The following is an 18,975-nucleotide window of genomic DNA, read 5'->3' as shown; positions in this document are numbered from 1 at the left end:
AAACGAGCGCCTCGAGGGGAGCGTGCTGTCCGAACGCGGTCGTGACCGGGCAGGAGGGAGCTCGCCGGCGATGAACTGACGCGGGCCGCCCTTGACCACCCAGGTAGGAGGCCGCTTGCGAACTGCCTGCAGCGCAGTTAGGGACCCGCTGGAGGCACGAAAGCGACGTCCACGCTCCGACTAGAGGAATAGAAAGGCGAGGACGCGGCGCACTGAGCCGTGCAGAAAAGGAACGTGCGATGGCGCCATCTTCACTGCCGCCCAATGATGCTCGTCTACTCCGCAGGGCAACCGAGGTCCCTGTTTTCCATCGGTGACGCTACCCGAGGCCGGGATTCAAGGGATCCGACATGGCCAACACCGCCGTGGCCATGCTCCTGACTGCCGTGGTCCTCGCGCTCCTGCTGGGGCGCGTGGAAGCGTCTAAGAATGTCTGGATTCTCTCCAAGCAGGAGATGGAAGGCGACGGTGAGTGCTCCCTCGGGCAGTCGGATCGCACGGGCGCACACAGCCCCGGTCAGTGCGCCTAAAGCGTCAGGGTTGCCCTTGTCGCAAAGTGAGACAGAATCTTCCCCGCGTTTCAACTCCTCCTTGATTTCAATGCCGGCCAGCGCGGCCGGTTTCGCCAAGACCAATCTCCCTCTTGCTAGCCTTCGCACCTGCTCCGCACATGCAGTGAGAGAGGGGCAGAACCCAACACCTAGCGACATACCATGGGAAATGTGCGACCAAAGTTGTCTTCTAATTTTTCTTCGCGAGGCAACAACTTACAGAGCGCTGATTCGGCAGTCGTGCCGGCAGCTCGCGATATGATGTTAGCCAGGGTCCGCATAAGTGGTGCCCTATCGCGACGAGTGAAGTAACCGAGGCTTCCAAATAGGACCCGGTGTGTCTGGCATTTAAAGAGAAGGCCGGCAGGGGGAGGGGGGGGGGGGGGTGTAGATAAAACCATCAGCCTTTTCACCCGTGTTGCGCGGAGATCGTAAGTGATGAATCACTCATTTCCGAGGCGAGGAACCTGAACACGCAACCATCGTAATCTGCGTTCACTTTTCGTTTCTTTCCAAGGCTGCAACTTCCAAGCGTACGAAAAGACTAGGAACGCTTGCGAGGATATGTTCTCCAACGTCGACGTCGTCACCTCTGGCAACAATACATGCAGGTATAGTAACGCGCGACGCTGCAAGTATCGCCTTCAGCAGCCCTTAACCAATGGCAATGCTTCTCCCCTTCAGCAACGTCCAAATTTACATTACCTGCGTCAAGGACGCCATGCGGAAGACCCTCTGCAGCGCCAATGATACGATCAAGGAAAACGAGAACGCACGCATCATGATCAACGTCCGCAAAAAGAACGTCACGTGCATACCGAAAGCAGGTGAGCTGCACCACTTGCCGATAAAACGCAAACTGATGGAGAGACGTGCGACCCTTACGAGCGAATTGCACTGTTGCTCTTGCCTCGCGCTTTCCAGCTCCTCAAAATATGCGGCAGACCATGGCGTGCCAGCGTTCTGTTGCACTCAAGAAATTCTTCGCGTGTTCCTCTACGTTCCATTACTACATGAAGAACAAGGATGACCTGCTGCCATCCGGAGGAGGCACCGACTGCAGGTACCCGCGTCAGGAGTGTCGAGTGCTTGACACACTATTCTCTTTGGCTGGTCTCTTAACAGCAGAGTGGCTCTCGATGCATGATTAATGCGGTTATAACCTTACCTGGCTGCCAATGCACCAGGGATGTACACTCACCCCTGCGAATTAGACTGTTCAGCTTACGCAGCCGCAAGGTTCAAAAAGTTTGATCTGGCTAGATATAATAACCAAAACGAAGACTTGAAGTCACTCACCAAGTGAAAGACAACGGGACTGACGCTTCAAAGCCCATTACGAGTTCATTTTTCTCGAACCCACATGTTTCCGTGAGGGTTCCTTCAAACAAGAAATCCGTATGGGCTCCGAAACCTTAATCCCATCGTATTTGCCTTGTCCCCAAACTGCAACTCGTCTAGCTAACTTCGCCGCCATTTGTTAAAAGTTGTGCAGCTACTCCGCTTCATCTGCGCTCACGAGCGCCGTTTTACCCAATTATCTCTTAAACGTGGTGATAAAATGCGTATCACTTCTTGTGCAGCATTTGTAAGCCTATAGCTTACCATTGTAACCAGGCATGAGAGCGTGTTGTGCCTCGAACGAACCGTTCGCATACCTACCGCTCGTTTGCAGCTTTGGTCAATAATATGCACCACACCATGTTCGCTTCTGTAACATACTGTTCGGCTAGGTTTATATTGCCAGCGCTCCATATCTCTCGGTGAAACTCTGCATCATCCCTCCGGACCTTAGAACTACAAGAACCCCACTGAAGCAAACTTCTTGCTGCACTATATGCATGACAAAGCAGGTACAGCTGCACTAGGAAGTTTTAGAAAAGGGTTCGAAGCTCAACGCAAGCGTAGCAGCTGAAACACTTAATAAATTTTTCGATTACGAACTGCAAGCTGTAGCTCCCACTGCGATGCCATTCACACGTTATTAGGAGGTGCTATTGTCATCGTACCTCACCGCTGGCGTTTCTCTTCAACAGCGTCGTCAGTGGCTACAAGGACTGCGTTCAACTTGGGCTGAGGCATTCCGAGTGCGCTGACGACAAAGATTTTATCGACCACGTGCACTACTTTATGCGGAACGACATCGTCGTGTTTGCAAAGCCGTGTCAAGTCGATAATAACTCCCCAGCCGCAAACATTACCGGTAAGGTGGCAAACTCCGTTTCTTGCTTGAAGCCACAATTCTTTGGACTTTTCCCGTACCGAGAGCTGTTCTTGCACAGCGTTCTAATATGGCACCGCTAGCTCTTCGAAACGACCAAATGATAACCTAAACTTTGTCAAGGATAATTATTGACCAAGAGAGTGCCATAAGAATACTGCGTGAACTTATTCTATTTCAGCACTCGTTTTCAGAAGTCAGTAAATAAAAAATAAGCCAACGGTTTCCGTAGGTTTACTTAATTGCCGTTGTAGCACCAAAATTTTCAGCACATCGCTGCCACACCTGCGCCTGCTGGGTGAATCCTAGTAAAGACTTGAGAAAGTTTGTCGAGATCTGAGGTATTCGCAACAAGGTTTAGTTTCCAAATGCTGTCATTTTTACTGTGCGACTCCCTTTACCACAGCTTTAAAGTACTGGCACTGCCTATATACAACAGGATTAGCGATAAGTAACTATTGACGATAACACTTCCCCTATTCCCCTATTACAGCAAGTACGTAGGGCCGTCTCCCGCGCGTTCGCCCAGTCTTCGCTACACATTTAGTTGGAATCATCTCGTCTTGGTTCCCATAAGCTGTGCGCATATGTGAATGGTTGGTTAGCTTAGTACCGCTCCCCTACCCTTATATTTAGATTATGAGCCCTCATTTACATTATTAATTTGCAGAGAAGTCAAGTTAATTAAAAAATGTGCTTAAAATCATATAAAATGCCGCAATTACCACCGCCTTACCTTCATTTCAGCATTGTTGCACAAATTTCGCTGTGTATATGATAACTGTGACAACCGTTGCCGTAGCATGAAGCATTCTGTGGCGCGAACTTTGTTCTTCTTTTGTGACGAAAAATTTTACCGCATGTAGCCTTAAAGACATGCGACGAGGACAAGGCCATCGACACGTACCTTACGTGTGCCAAGAAATTTTTTGACAACGTTGACTCCGAAGAGCTTCGAAAGTTGTCAAAATTTCCCCAGAAGGCGAAGTCAAACTCTCAGCTCACGGGAAGTGGACTCCGAAGCAGCGATCTCACAGCCAAGCCTGAGTTCAAAGTGGACCCCTGCACGTAAGTGATGCAAGTACCTTGTACGGTAGCTCATGAACAGCTATGAACAATGCGCAGAACGCAGTAAGACGCGTACAGCTACATGTAGGCAGGGAGCTAAAAGTAACGAGGCTTAAATATCCATCCTAAAGAGCTAAATGAACCATCGATTCTGATCACAGCAAGGAAAAACAAGGTGAATTATGGGGCTGATAATTCGGGCTTTCCTAAATAAAGCGAGCAAATAGTTTTATTTAAGAATGTTTCTACAATAACATATAACCAGCACCTCTCTTCCCTTCCGTCATACATGTCATAACGAACACCTCTTTTCCCTTTACTTGCATGCTTAATAGTTTCTACCATAAGTGCGACGTTCCTTAAAGCCGAAAACAGGCTAATTATTGCGCGCCGCCATGTTTTTTGTCTAGAGCGCTCAAATAACGTAACGGAACTTAACCAGTTTCACTATTTTCACAGCGCTGTGAAATCCTGGCTTAACTGCTACTACGACGACCTTCTCAAGTCAAACTGCTCAGCCGATTCCGAGTTGTACAAAAGGTCCCAGGCTCTGTACCAGGTCATGGTGGATGAATTCAACTGCGTCAATACCCAATGTAGGTTTATTTTTCCTGTAAATAGCACCCGACTGTTTTTTTTTCCCATGACTAGCACATTGTCATTAATTTATCCATTGGTGGCACCTTTCCTTTCTAGTTCAAGCAGTCGCCAACTCGGAAACCCCTGACTGCCAGGAGAAACCTATGCTTAACAACTTTTTTGTGTGCGCAATTAACTACAACGTCGAGCGAAAGCGGATCCCCGTGTCTCTTCAAACAAAGCCAGACGTCATCTGCCCGTAAGTGGTGAACGCCGCCAACATAAGCGCTACCGGCAACTACATTATGAGCGACTATGGTAGCAGGGGCTAAAACGAACGACGCACTTGCGCTCAGAAAAGGCTTTCGCGGGCATGTAGTTGCAGCAATATACCACACCGCTAAGCCGACTCCCACACGAACACAAGACGCGTCGGTGGAAGGTGGACCGGTAAGAGAACAGAACGGAAAATGGGCGAGTGAATCACTGCCTAGTTCACTAACGTTGCAGTTCGTGCGTGTTGATATGGCGTGGCATGAACGTTTAGGAGCACAACCAGACGAGGATGGTGAAGACAGACAGGTGACACACGTGCGCTAACTTCGAACAATTTATTACCAACCGCAGAGCGGAATATAAAGGCAAGTCGTAGCGTGACATCCCACAAGCGCAGCCAGCAAAATTAGTGAAAACGCAAGTATTGTAACTCCTTCGACGACAGCGCAACACACGGCTTGGGCACACAGACATCCCCTTAAAGGTCAATCATCTCTGCTTCGATGATTTCGCGCGTAAGTTGGCAGCTGCTTTTTGTGATGATGGTTCAATCCCGATATATTGATGAACAGGGTCCGTATTCCATAAGCTGTCCATTTTAAAATGGCCACTTCGCGTCCGCCTGGTCTTCTGTCATTGGTCACTCCGACATAACCGCGGCTTTCAAGCGTCTGCGGAAAGCGAACCGGCCATTGGGTGTTTGGCGAACGGACCTCACCATTGGCTGGCATTTACTGCGATATACGCGTCCACTGGTGAGGTGCATCGCAGCGCTCTGCCAACAGTAGGCGACCGGACCTGCCCACTGGCTGCCAATGGTGAGGTCAGGTCGCCTTTTACCCAATTACGTGGTCGCTTTCCACACGCAAGCACTCACGTAGGACAGATGGGGCGGCACAATCAATCCGCCATTCAGACAGTACTATCTGCATGCTGTTTTTCATCAGGACTTTCAACCTAGTTAAATTATGTCTTCGTAAGCTGTTCATTAGGTGCAGACGCGTGGCAAAATATTTATTGATGGTAACGCGTGAGAGTAACTACAGCAGCATCTGGCAACGCACACACACTGTCCTGTGTTTACACCGTCTGATGCGCTGCAGAGCGGCTTCTGCTTCAGCGGCAAAGTGTCTCTGCGAAATGTCATTAAGACGCAACATGCAGGAAGCACCTCGCAGCCTCGTCGCCAGAGACCTTTCAGCGTATGGGGTATAGAACAGCGGGCGGCAACATCGAAAGAACTGATCAGTAGAAAAAGGGAGGTAAACTCAAGCGCTCCTACACACCCCCACAGTTGGAGCTCTCAACGTGCACGCCCTACCTCAGAGTCACAACATTCCAGAATCTCAGCATGATTTCAATAAAGGTCTCCTGAAGTAAATGTTTTAAACAGGTGTTCTAGCAGCAGGGCCCTGAGCAATAAAACAGACGATGTAAAAATTGTCTGAGCGACGTCTCCATCTCTAATTTTTCCATGTGCAGCTCCAACCTCAAGTTTGAAATGTGCGTCGCCCAGGCCATGCGCGAATCAAGGTGCCTCCATGAGCGCATGAAGATCATGCACCATCTGAAGTATCTGACCGACGTGATCACGACGCCGACAGTGTTCTGCAAAGAAGGCGCAGGTAAGGACAGCAAGCCCCAAAACCAGTGCCGGCCGACAGCTCGTTTCTCTCATTTCGCAGCCGAATACGCCAAGCAGGTCCTGGATGGAAACAAGCGCTGTTCGAGAACGACGCTATTTCGAGAGTACTTCACTTGTGGGCTTTCATTCCAAAAGGAACTCGAAACTCACAACAATTTCCAGATGGAAGAATCGGGAAAAGAACGATGCGCGTAAGTTTTCACACAGATAGATTGCTCCAGCGCAGAGCGAAACGGACGGTCGTGTGTAGACATTCCGCTTCAATACGTCTTCATATAACCCAAATCATTGCCCACTTGCATAGGCAGCAAGCATGAACGGTGTCCTGTGGAGTGCTGGCACGGCATTAACAGGTGGCGTTGCCACAAATCAGTCAGCATGCGTTATTGTAGTATGAGTTGTGTCTTCCTTTGTTTCAGATAGCTGTAAGTATCTGTGGCAGTGAGACTAGAAGACCATTAACCTAGCGACATGTCAGTGCAGCACAGACATCAGGAAATGAGATAAGCGTATCACATTTATCATGGCGGTTCACTATGCGCTGGTACTCATATATCAACACAGCAATATAAGCCAAGTAGTCTACCAGGTTTGAATCGACGCTGTTTCACCTCTTTATGGAGATTTACTTTCGTGTGGTGCTAATTTTGATTCGTCCGCAGAACAATGAATGCATACAACGAGTGCTTCCGCAAAGCTGTGGAAACATCTGAATGCCATTCGAAGTCAGCAATCACGGACACAATGCAGTACTTGATGGAACTGGAAACCAAAGACATCGACTACAGCTGTGAAGAGCCCCGGCCCGTATTGAGTACGTCGGCTTATCCTAAAACGGTTTCTTTGTTTCTTTGCACGTCAAATAAAATGTACCACTGGTATTTTTTCTCTTAGATGCTGGAATCATATCGACAAGGTGCGCCAAGAGCCTGGCCGTGAAGAATGCATTCCTTTGCGCCATGACGTTCGAACATTTGGTCGAAGACTTGAAAGTTAAACGTGAAGCGACGGCTGAAAAAGTGTGCAAGTGAGTTAAGCAAAAAGAATGAACACGACATTCGTATGCAGCTTAGTTATTGTGTGCATTCGCTATCAGTTGAACAGTTTCACGGGTGAAGACTATGGCACTGTTCAACAATGCTCGCAGTGATACTCAATCCTCGCACGCCTTCAAATGCACCCCAGGTAACGCCGTAACAAATTATTCCCCCCCCCCCCCCCCCCCCTGCTCCTTCCCCAAGGTATCTGGAAGAAATGAACAGCTGCGTCGACGTCGTGAAAAAAAGCACCGGGTGCGACCGTGATGGAGAAATTTTCAACCACGTGTCTCCAATTCTGCATTCTTTAACCCATGAATACGACCGTGCATGCAGGAATGTCACAAGTAAGTGCATTAGGATCGCCTAGCTCATTATCTGCTAAACCAGCACTCAGGCTGCAGTGTACCTGTGCCACCGCTTATGCTGACGTCCATTATTACTCGCAGATAGCTTCAGGATGTCTTTTGTTCAACTGAAGAGCCCAGAAAACTGCGTGCGCCAGCGCGTCCTAAAAAAAATGTTTGTCTGCGGGCTCAGCTTCAGCAACCTGTTTGACGAAATGGAGCCAAGGTCTGAAACCGGCAACCCGGTTAAGTGCAAGTATGTATAGCGCAGACTGCAATAGCGATATCTTCCACACGGGCAGCAGTCTGTACTGTGTTCAACTTTTAAACTTAATTTATTCTTTTCAGATTGCTAATAGACTACGAGCAATGCATTGCGAAGGCATCTCGCGGTACGGGCTGCGACGAAGATGCTGAGATGCGAGTGCAGATCATGTCCTTCTCCGACATCATGCGCGACGAGTACAAGGACTCCTGCCCCAATGTGGTGTACAAAAATGCCCCCGAGGCAGCGGAGGGGTTCGAAGACTATGAAGAGGACTGGGCAGAGAGCGACCCTTACTGGTATGACACAAAGGAAGGGGTAGATGGACAGGCACCCGCAAAAGCTCGTAAGCCCAGCGCCGCGGTGACAAAGCCACGCGAGGATCCGTTCGGCAACGTTAAAGACCGTAGCTTGTCCAACGCATCGTACGTTGACGCAGCTGGCAAGCCGGCGCTGAAGAGAGTTGATAGAGAGCGAATTCTTCAGGTAAGTGACCGTAATTCCAGGGGTGAATTAAAACGCGGGTGAATGGTACTCTACTTCCACTGGAGTGCCAGCTCCAAAATGGTTTCTTTGCTTGTCAAAATGTGCTCACGAAATACTGCCCCACAAAGAGCTATAACTGCATATGCTCGTAACACTTGTAACAATGTTTGTGAGGCGGCAACATAAGAACTAGCCTCTTCCATATCCGCCGTATCAGAAGCCTTTTATGTCTTCGGAGGTTGTGAATCGGTGAAGTTTAGGAAAGTACAGCATGTGTATACGATGTAAACTAAATACGAATAGCGCCGTACTAGAAGTAGCCCCAGAATGCCGATGCGTATAGCAGTTTCAAATATGAATATATGTATGTGAATATTTACAACAGTGGCCAGTACTTCGATTCATAGTTGTGCGGCGTACGTTATTAATGCGATAGCATTTTGTCTATCGTCACTCAGTTTTCACTTTCTCCGTAACGAAATTCCCTTATTGGTTAATTAGAACATGACGTCACCAAAGTCGCGTGCCCTGATGATCCTGTCCACCATGGAAGGCGGCAGCCTGCCCAGTGGATGGTGAGCGAACTGCCACCGTTGCCAAATTCAGTGCAATTGCCAAGCAGCCTTGGTCTCACAAGCACCACCGGTGGCTGCGTTTGAATCAGCCACCTGCTGGGGCAGTGGTGCATCGCTTAAGCGCTGCACTACTACGCCAGTAGTGGTATGAGGACTACTCGCGATCTATGTATGCGATTGAGAGGGTCGTGACGTCATCAATATCAGGCGACCACCAGTGGACCAGTCATAGCGCAGCGCCAAATTTGAAAATGTGTGGACGCCCAAAATTTGGAAGTTGGCCCATGCCCCAAAGTTTTTGCAAGTAGGCCCCCCTCAGAAAATGGATTAGGGTGGATTAGTAGGTCGGATTTGTGCAATCCCATATGATGATCTAATAAAAGGTACTCGAACATTCTAGAAGGTGATTACTCATGCATACTATATAAGGGTAGTGTAACCGGTTCCAACCTAAGTTTTGGCGGGAAAATAGCAAAAAGATTAGACACGCATGCAGACACCCCATCAGGCAACCTAAATGCTATCGCATTTTCTTAAGGAATGTGGTTAAGAAGGCACTCAAGTTTTTGTGGGACTGATGGAGCTCGACTGCTAGCATTAAATTCATCTGAAGGAAAGTGTTAAACTGATGTACTTTTCTATTACGTTCTCTCACAGGAAAGGAACAAGCCTGCTGCGCTCAGACAACAGGTAAGGTTACCGAAATGTAGCGCGCGTAGGCTCCTACTACCTGCTTTCTTGCTTTCTTGTACAAATGCAGGCGGGCCCCGGTCAGAACCTTTCAGATGTAATGGACCTGAGCACGTTTCTTAAGAGAGATTCCAAAAGGGTCTTCAACACCAGCGGTAAGCGCAAAGTGCGGATAGAGAAGGAATACCTAGACGACTCGCCAGCTGCGATGGCATCGTATGGGCTCGGAGCAGACTACAAGGACGAGTACGCCGAGGATTCCTTCGCAAGGGTTCCGAGCAGGAGAATGGGGTGAGCACAATCGTTAATCTGACGCACATAACTTACTACAGCAAAAAGTCTGCAAGCGACAATTAACGAAATAATCTGCAGTTGAAAACATACTGTCCTTTAAATATGGCGTTTTATATTTAGAAATGGAAGAACGAAGTGGACAGTAACATTTCTGGTAAACTTAAAAACTTCCTTCAACTCACCAAGCAGGTGTAATTACTGCCAAAATGTTTATTTCAGAAATCATAGCTGGCTCACGCCTGTCAGCGTCAAGCGGTCGGCAGAGCCTTATAGAGCAGGCAGCAGTTTGGTGCGGCACGCAGGTTAACGTCGCTCGGCTAAGTTTCATGGCTGCAGGTGCATAGTGCCTGCTTGAAAAAGCAGTCCAAGCGTACCCGTTATCTCATCAGTAGTTGTATCCGTATGGTTGGGGAGCGCACGGAGACAAGGTGGTGGGAGGCTGTTGTATTGCTTACCATGGGTAACAGGAAAAGAAGGCAGGCAACCACACCGTAACAGCCGAGCTCAGGGCTGGTATGAGAACACTGGCCAACAGGGGGAGACAGGAGCGCGTAGGCGGAGCTATTTACAGTACCATATACAATGTCTTCAGGCGTTGCACAACAGCCGCGACAGGCTGCCCGACTGCTAGATGAAAGCAGCGACGACGGTCAGTGTTCTGCCGCGGGAGCGGTCCCTGCATTGAGGCCACGCTGCGGCTCTGTCTGGCAGAAGACCAACGCTTTTTGACGTTTTGAGGAGTTCGAGACGGCGTAGCGCGCTCGCGTGCAGTGAAGCAAAAATTAGGGAGACAAGAGTTTTATGCGACCGCGTTAATGGTTATTTGCTACTTTCTTCTTAAGTAGCACCTGTGGGTAAAAGGTCAATAAAGAGACACGTTGCGAGGCAATCGTCAGGTTGACACCAGTGCCGTCTTGCGGCTATAATGTGGCATGACACCAGGCCTATACTACTGGCGCAAAAATGAATACAAGCCAGCTGTGATGACTGACATGTCGAGCTTCTGGAAGCGTTTTAAGTTAAGGTTCGTGGAAACAGCGAGGGGACACCCGGACAGGGGAGCATAACGTGTGGCCTGTCGGCGCGCGCAGTCTCCGGTACCGGCCACTGCAGCGGAGGGGCGACCCGAACGCGTGGGTGAGCAGCCGGCGGGCCATGAAGATCCTGGACGACGAGGAGCAGCAGGAGGACGACGACATCATGGGCCTGATGCGGCGCAAGCGCAAGCGCACCGGCAGCGACGCTGTGCGAAGGCTGGGCAAGGACCTGCAGGTCAAAAAGCAACTTGACTACGACGACGAAGGGGAGGAGGACGACATACTCACGGACCGCGAGACCCACATCTCGGGAGACGGTACGTGAGGCAGCACTGCTCGTGATTGGGAATATCAAGGAAGATAATTTTTATGACAGCAGAATTGACATTTTCGTGCCAAAGGTGAGGGAGCGGCTGACATACTCCGCAGCGGAGGGCTATGGTCTGTGTATTTGGCGCGCTAAAACGAGGACACAAGACATTTTCTTATAATAGAGCACACTGTGTTGTAGGGCCCGGTTGTGGCTCGCTAAGTGAACGGGATATGTAACCAACTAGCCCAAACAAAACTAGCCCGAATTGCTGTTTTGCTGCTTTAATGGCCTTGGATTCACTGAAAGCGCCAGAGGTCCCTTATCGTCCAAAAAAATCTCAGTACAGCCCCGCCACAGTGGCTCAGTGGTTACAGCCTTCGGCTGCTGGCCCGAAAGACGCGGGTTCGATCCCGGCCGCGGCGGCTGAATTTCGATAGAAGCGAACTTCTAGAGGCCCGTGTACTGTGCGATGTCAGTGCACGTTAAATAGCGCCAGGTGGTCGAAATTTCCGGAGCCCTTCACTACGGCGTCCCTCATAGCCTGAGTTGCTTCGGGACGTTAAACCTTAATAAACCAAACCAAACCAAACCAAAATCTCAGCACAAGGCAATTTGCAGCATTGCGCCTCGATCGACGTTCTACTGCTACAGCTGAAACAGAAAGCTGAAGCTCGTGTACAGTAGCAGAATGGCATAACCAACCGAGCCATCGTGGCGGGTACGAGTATAATTCCAACTCATTCGTTCATTTGTTAAACTCGCTTAACGTCGAATCTATAAGAGACCCGCCTATCTTGCAATTTAAAGTTGTAGGGGGTAAAAAGAACTAAAGGCTTCATTACCTCTACGGTATGCTGGTTTTATTTTATTCCCTTTGCTCACGTTACGTGGAACGCCCTGTATACAGAGGGTCCTTATTTTTCGGGCAAAACCCGGTTTCACTCGATTCTTGAACACCGAGCTAATTTCTTAAAAATTGGGTTAAACCAGGTAGCTGCTACAACATGCAGCATAATAAACTGTAAGGAGCTGCTCAGTGTACAAAGCTAAAGGCACCAGACGGAAACTAAATGAATGTCGTGTTTTTCGATAGCGATGTTTTCTGTTGCCAGACAATGGTTTCAAGTCTATTTTAACTTCTGTTATCCACCGCATGGTTTATTATGTGGCTAAGTTAGGAACATACATCTAAGGAGCAAAAAGCCAGAACCCAGGCACTGACGGGAGGTTTTATTGACATAATTCTTTAGCTTGGGTAGCGCCGTCTTCCATGGCTGCTGGCCGTTTAACATCGCAGCTGTGATGTTGAATGCTTTCGCAATGCACAAAGACAGCTAGGTCTAGCAGAGCAGTGCTGCACAAGAGAATGGCAATAATGTATGCGAAAATGTTTGAGGTCTCTTCTTGTTGGTGCAAGCTGTCATTTATAGACTTCTCATGCAAGCAATGAACACAAATTGACAATTTGATGCCAAGAACAAGAACGTCCGCTAGTAGTCACACTTGCTGGGAAAAAATAATACGAAAAATCTCGAACTGCAACGTCTATGCTGAATAAACCGATCTCTACCCCAATTTGAGCTCAAAAAATAGCGGCCGATTTTTTTCTCTGAATGCAGAAAAAAATACAGCCCTAACATTGCAGTATGTAGTTTACAGGGTGGCGCGTTCGACAGCATGTATAGGAAGCATGCCACTGCGTTCGTTTTTTTTTTTTTTTTTGCATACTGACGTTGTACCACTGTCGGCATAGCTACCACCGGTTACCCTAGTCTTTGGGTTAAGGCAACGAAGCACTAAGTCTGATTACTCCGCTCTCAAATTAAGTTACAGGATAGGGATCTACCACTCCTCTCATTTAAGCAGGGAACAAGTGATAAATTCTCCCAGCGTTAATCCAAGTTCGAAGCATTGGTCGATAGATACACAGTGTTGGTTTGGTTTAGTTTGGCTTATGGGGATTCACGTTCCAAAGCGGCTCAGGCTATGAGGGACGCCGTAGTGAAGGGCTCCGGAAATTTCGACCACCTAGGATTCTTTAACGTGCACAGACATCGCACAGTACAAGGGCCTCCAAATCTCGCCTCCATCGAAATTTGACCACAAAGGCCGGGATCGAACTCGGGTGTTTCGGGTCAGCAGCCGAGCGCCGTAACCACTGAGCCACCACGGCGCAGATAGTGTTGTCGCAGCGATTAGATTTACTCTGATCAACAGCTGCTTAATCACCGTAGGTGACGAATCGCAACATTTCTCTTTTCCGTTGCCCATACTCAGAGTGCAACTTGAAGCAGCTCAAGAGGCAATCGGAGACCTGCGACCGAACCTTCTCGGACAGCATCAAGGTATCGTGGAGCAAGGACTGGCCAGCACCTGCGTCGTCCTCGTCATCGACGCCTGCAAAGGATGTGCAGGAAAAACTTTGCAAGTGAGTGCGGCCGGGTGCCGGTTTGCGTCAGTTACCGAGGCAGTATGTGTGCTCCTGAGGTACTTGAAACGGCAGCACTTTCCTCTCATTCTCGCAGTTCCCTCGTGACCTACCGAACCTGCCTGCTTGAGACTGCCAAGCGAATGCACTGCGGCGAGATCGCTGGCAAGGTGGCAGTGGTGGTCGAGGAGCAAATGAAGAAGCTTGGCGTAGCCTTCTGTGGCGCGGCGTCCCTGCGAATGGCATTCTGGCTGGCCGCCTTGCTGTCTATGGCGCTCATTTTCCTTCAAGCCTAGCAGCTTTAACGGAAATAAATAAGCTGCCCCTCTGCCGTGCATGAGGACAAAGGTCGTGCCGTGTTTCATTTTAGCGCAGGGAGGAACGACATATGCTGTCCTGGACTCGCGGGAGGTTCGCACCCGTGCCCTTTCCTTATCAGGATTTTAGCTACATTCCCGATGTTTTTTATTTTAATGTTAGATGTTAGCCTTTTGAAAATGACATGAATTCATGCGATATAAACCTAAAATTTGTTAAGTCTTGCCAAGGCAGCTCCCACTTGCTCTGCAAGGAGCGTCAGCCAAAAAAGCAATGCTAGAGCCGAGGGCGGAGGGACGATTTAGCGTGGTTAGCTCAAATGCGCAATAGGTGCGCTCGCCTTTCGGTTTTCACCTCGGTTTGTGGTTGGAAGCTCCGTTTAAGGGGGCTATTGATGAGGACGGCGACATCCAAAGCACAGCGCGAGAGAGTGGCAGTTAAACACGTAGGATGTTCACCTGCGGCCATGACGTAGTGGTCTAATGCAGTGAACAGCAAAGCTGCCTGCCGAGAGATGGAAACACTCTCGTGGCCATAGTTTTTTACCATCAAGTGTTTTGTGCTGTTGGCCATAAAGCTTGCTGGCAGGTTGCCCACCTGCCTACCGTGGGAGGTGGGCCATCTGCCAACGTCTTCGGACACGCAAACATCGGCGAAATCTGAGATTGGAGGTACTAGTGCTAGAGCACTAAAAATCTTTCATTAAGCAAGCATGAACTCTGGGAACATTCGCACCCGCGTCATTTCCTTAATAGGATTTCTGCTACATCCACCATATTGTATTTTAATTGCAGCCTTTCCCAAATAACGTGAATGTCTGCAGTATGAACCAAAATTTGTTCCGGGTTGCGAAGGCAGATCTCGCTTGTGCTGCACCAGCGTCAGCAGAAAAGCAATTTAGAGCAATGGCAGGACATAAATTAAAAAGCTTGCATTATTCAAGCATGAATTTCGTATCTCTACACGATAAGGTAGAGTGGCTGCAAAGCGAAAGCCTTCATTAGCCACCGAACGCAGCACACTTTGGTGGCGTATTCTTTCGTCCGCGTCCTCTCATTCCGACGGCGCTCTCGTCGGCGTAATATTGCTGTGATAGTTGTAATAGCACTTTGTTACTAACCACTGCAGTTACTGGGTTAGAGAGTAAAGGTCCTACCCTTGTCTTCTGTACAGTTTCGCTCTGGATTTCAAGAGCACGTTGGCATTACACCATTTCTCGCTTTGAATCCCTGATGTCATTGTTTACACCCAAGGAGTGCCTCCCCTGGCGAGGTACTTTTCCTCTTTCTTTCACGCTGCCTTTTTCACGCGTGAGAAAACGCCTTGAACATTTATCGTGTTGCATCAGCGTATACTATATAAAAGGAAACAAACTCGCTGAATTCGTAAAGCCAAGCAGCTATAGCGATGATGAGGCTGCTGTCTTCATGCTACATAGGATGCCGTACGATCCATTCGTTGGCGGCCGATACCGATTCCTGGTTCGTAGCGGGATAAGAAAGACGCGAAGAAAGTGGTGGATGTCTGCTTCTGCGTTGCGGCAACGACACACAGGGCATACAGGGCGGATAGATGAGGCTCGAAGGTGAGGCCAGTGACGAGTAATTGAAGGCCGCCTCAGCTTCGCCCCGCCGGAAAACGACACTAGGGCGCAAGGGAGATCGCGGGGAGAGCGAACACGCGCAGAGAAACTCGTACCTGTGTGCGGCGCCAGAGGCGTTGCTTTCTCGTCAAAACGAGCGTGGCACCATCCAGGCTAAGGAGTGTATGAAAAATCTCAGGCGGACGGGAGTCATTGGCTTTCTTTTCCATTTCGGGACTTTTATGTTGTTATTTTTTTCTCATAAAAGATAATGAATTTAAATAGAAGAAAACTACCCCCGGGAACCACGTTCTGAACTCTGTTTCACCAGAGCGAACTCGTCAAAAGGTGTAGAGCGGTCATTTTCATTGAGTGTTGTCTAACTCGCTAAGATGTAAGTGCAAGACCCAGAAGCACGAGGTTATATGTGTGGTTGGTTTGCTAACACGTGATGCCTGATTACATTATATTTATATTATATTAGTAACTTTTCTAGGAGCCGTTAAATTAAATTTTTCATTTTGTATTCAACTCATACTTTTGTCTGGGCGATCTGGTTCATTTCCAATAAGGTACGTACTTGCGCGAAGAAGTGATTGATCTTTGTGATTGCCCTCACTGGTATAAATGTAGCTGCCTTCTATGAAATAAGCCAGTTGCAAGTTGCGCTCTCTACATGTCGTATGTGTTTCTTCGTTGTGTCTTGTCTCCTTCGCGTGAGTACCTTATTAGGCATTTTAGTTTGTCTACCTAAGGCGGCTGAAAACAAATTCGACCATGAATCCATCGAACCTGTAAGAGATGTGAAGAAATGATCTTAATGAACGCGGCGCCAAAGAATAAGGTTTTTAAGAATTAGCGGTACCATCCGTGCTACGCCTAGATTACCCTTCTGCAGGATTGCATGTGTGCTGTTCAATGTTTTGATGTCATGCATACACAAAAAACAACCCAAGGAAGGCTGCCGCTAAAGAAACCTTTATTACATCACTTGTAACCACCCAGCGATGACGTAGAGTGTACGATATGTCCGCTTAGACATATCACTTGTTATCGGCGTCTCGGCCCAAGCGTTTTTTTTTTTAATTTCATCTTTATGCACGCGGCGAGCCAACCAGACATAAAAATATAGCACTCAAAGAGATAATCGCGGACACTCTAAGCACGCGCGAGAGCAGACAAGAGCACGTGCGAGGGACGTTATAACCTGTGCTCGTATTTCTGTGAACGTGAGATCGAACGCAACATGAAATGAATAAAAAAGAAAGACACGGTACGCGCTCCAAAATCATAAAAAGATACAACTTTTTAAAGGCATATCACTTTGTTCATCTCGTGTGGATATTGTGCGTTCATAAGAGCGTAAAATTTGTCTCTCTCATGGTGTTTATTTTTTAGAAACCCTAGTTTTTCTCCTTGCGCTTCGTTGCATGCGAAATTAGCTTCAGATTTTAGCAACGCTATTGTTATTATGCAACAATGCTATTATGTTGCTGTTATGCAAGCTGACCATTACATAAACAAGTGCCCTTCTGCATAAACTTCTATGACCTGAATGCCAGATAACAGGAGGGTATTGGAAGTATCTGTTGCTGTAGAAATCACTAGGGCGAACGTGGTTGCTGCGACGCGCCTATTTTTCTTATTCTTTTTTTTTTTTTAACGAGCGAGCGCTAGTAGCGCCATATCGGAAAAATTTGACCGGGGAAGGCTTTGGTGACCGTTTGAAACCTCGCAGCCGGAGCGGCCGGAGCAACTGGCCGCTAGGTCACGTGACCTTGTGGCGTCATCCCTACCTGCCAACCGGATTGCGAGCAAACTGCCCACCGTGACAGGTGGCAGTTAAATTGACAGTGGTCGCGAGAGGCTGCTCGGAAAGAGCTACCTCAGTCTCACAAGCATCACCGGTGGCAGCACCTGCCATCGCAAGGCAACGGCGAATCACTTAACCACTGCACCACTGCGCCAGGAGTGGTGTTAGGGCTGTCAGGGATCTATGAATGCAAAGTCGAGAATGACCAATTTCACATATATGGATATTAAACCATTAACGCTATCACGTCATACCCTCGGGGCGGAGCTTAAGCGTTCCTTCCACTTTTTTTTATTGCATCTTTTTTTTTTTTTCAACTGCCGTCTGTCTGCACACGGGAGACATAGTGGCCCAGTTGGAGATGACTTCCTCGTGCTGTGGACGGACGAATGGACAAAAATGTCAGGTCAAAGAGAGGCAAATTGTAGCCGTTAAATGCATTCCTCCATTAAAAAAGACTAAGCGTGATGAAGTATGACAGGGAGCATATACAAATGGCAGTTCTGGCCAAGCTGCTACGGTCCTACTCATTGCTTACCTCTGAAATTCCCACCCCAATAGCAAGGCAGAGACAAAAGAAAAAGCCTTGGCTGAAATAAAAAAAAAACGTTAAAAAAGGAAAGGAACTGCAGCGTGACGAAAAAATGGTTTTGGATCCCTGTAACGTGTCCGAACGCCTAGCTACTCTCTGTCAGCTAGCACATTTGAATGATATTGCAGCACCAATTTTTGCAATTCAGCGTGGAAAATAACGTTCCTATTCAAGGAAAAAAGGAAAAATAAACACAGATCTTTTTATTATTTTGCGTTGTTCATGAAGTAGCCCCGAAACCTCTTTCTTAAAGAGAGAAAGAAAAAGATCTGAAAATACTGCGGCTCTATTATCAAACAGTTCATTTATTATTATTATTATTATTATTATTATTATTATTATTATTATTATTACTATTATTATTATTATTATTATTATTATTATTATTATTATTATTATTATTATTATTATTATTATTATTATTATTATTATTATTATATTTTTATTTTATTTTATTTTATTTCATTTTTTTTCTGTCTCTCTTTCAGTCAATACAAAATCGAACCATTCCATATGATGCATTCAAATTTGCACATAAAGCCGTCGTCCCATCTTCGATCTCCCAGCTAACAGGACCCCTTTCGTTGCGTCGTCCAATCTGTCAGCCTATACCCTATTAATTCTCATTTTCCTCTAAAGCTCCTAATCATTCCAACAGTTCACCGGCTGTGTCTTGGCCACTCCCCCGTAGTGGGTATGTGCCATTCTACTTGAGGCCAACCAACCAACCAGTCACCAGACAGCTTTTGTTGCGACTGCGTCTTTTGTTGTAACGTTTATTCTATGAAAATTAACAAAAGCATCAAGCCTAGTTCTAACTTCTTTTAGCGGGAAACTACAGAACAAAAGTTACCTCAG

At 47.8% G+C, this 18,975-nt stretch overlaps 1 protein-coding gene across 1 annotated transcript; it reads left to right on the top strand.

The window, feature by feature from the left end:
- The first annotated feature begins 350 nt into the window (after positions 1-350).
- Positions 351-14,108, top strand: LOC149350794 (uncharacterized). Its single transcript, XM_089576936.1, has 20 exons — positions 351-468; positions 1,069-1,162; positions 1,236-1,378; positions 1,476-1,614; positions 2,588-2,754; positions 3,639-3,840; positions 4,300-4,436; positions 4,537-4,678; positions 6,178-6,320; positions 6,381-6,531; positions 7,003-7,154; positions 7,235-7,367; positions 7,582-7,724; positions 7,827-7,980; positions 8,073-8,475; positions 9,708-9,740; positions 9,811-10,031; positions 11,126-11,388; positions 13,662-13,812; positions 13,910-14,108. The coding sequence occupies exons 1-20, from the start codon at positions 351-353 to the stop codon at positions 14,106-14,108; spliced, it is 3,288 nt and encodes a 1,095-aa protein (XP_089433062.1).
- Positions 14,109-18,975: the final 4,867 nt, after the last annotated feature.

The sequence above is a fragment of the Amblyomma mixtum genome, chromosome 3 (assembly GCF_055824585.1).
Source record: "Amblyomma mixtum isolate Tamu chromosome 3, ASM5582458v1, whole genome shotgun sequence".
Taxonomy (NCBI): domain Eukaryota; kingdom Metazoa; phylum Arthropoda; class Arachnida; order Ixodida; family Ixodidae; genus Amblyomma; species Amblyomma mixtum.
Note: the sequence above shows the minus strand (reverse complement) of the source record. Positions and strands in the feature narration are given on the sequence as shown.

What these genes read in the sequence shown, in the direction of transcription:
- LOC149350794 (XM_089576936.1), top strand. Translation starts at nt 351, where the DNA reads ATGGCCAACACCGCCGTGGCCATGCTCCTGACTGCCGTGGTCCTCGCG. An exon ending in GGAGGAGGCACCGACTGCAG is followed by an intron (nt 1,615 to 2,587) that starts GTACCCGCGTCA and finishes TCTCTTCAACAG; the next exon opens with CGTCGTCAGTGGCTACAAGG. An exon ending in CAACTGCGTCAATACCCAAT is followed by an intron (nt 4,437 to 4,536) that starts GTAGGTTTATTT and finishes TTTCCTTTCTAG; the next exon opens with TTCAAGCAGTCGCCAACTCG.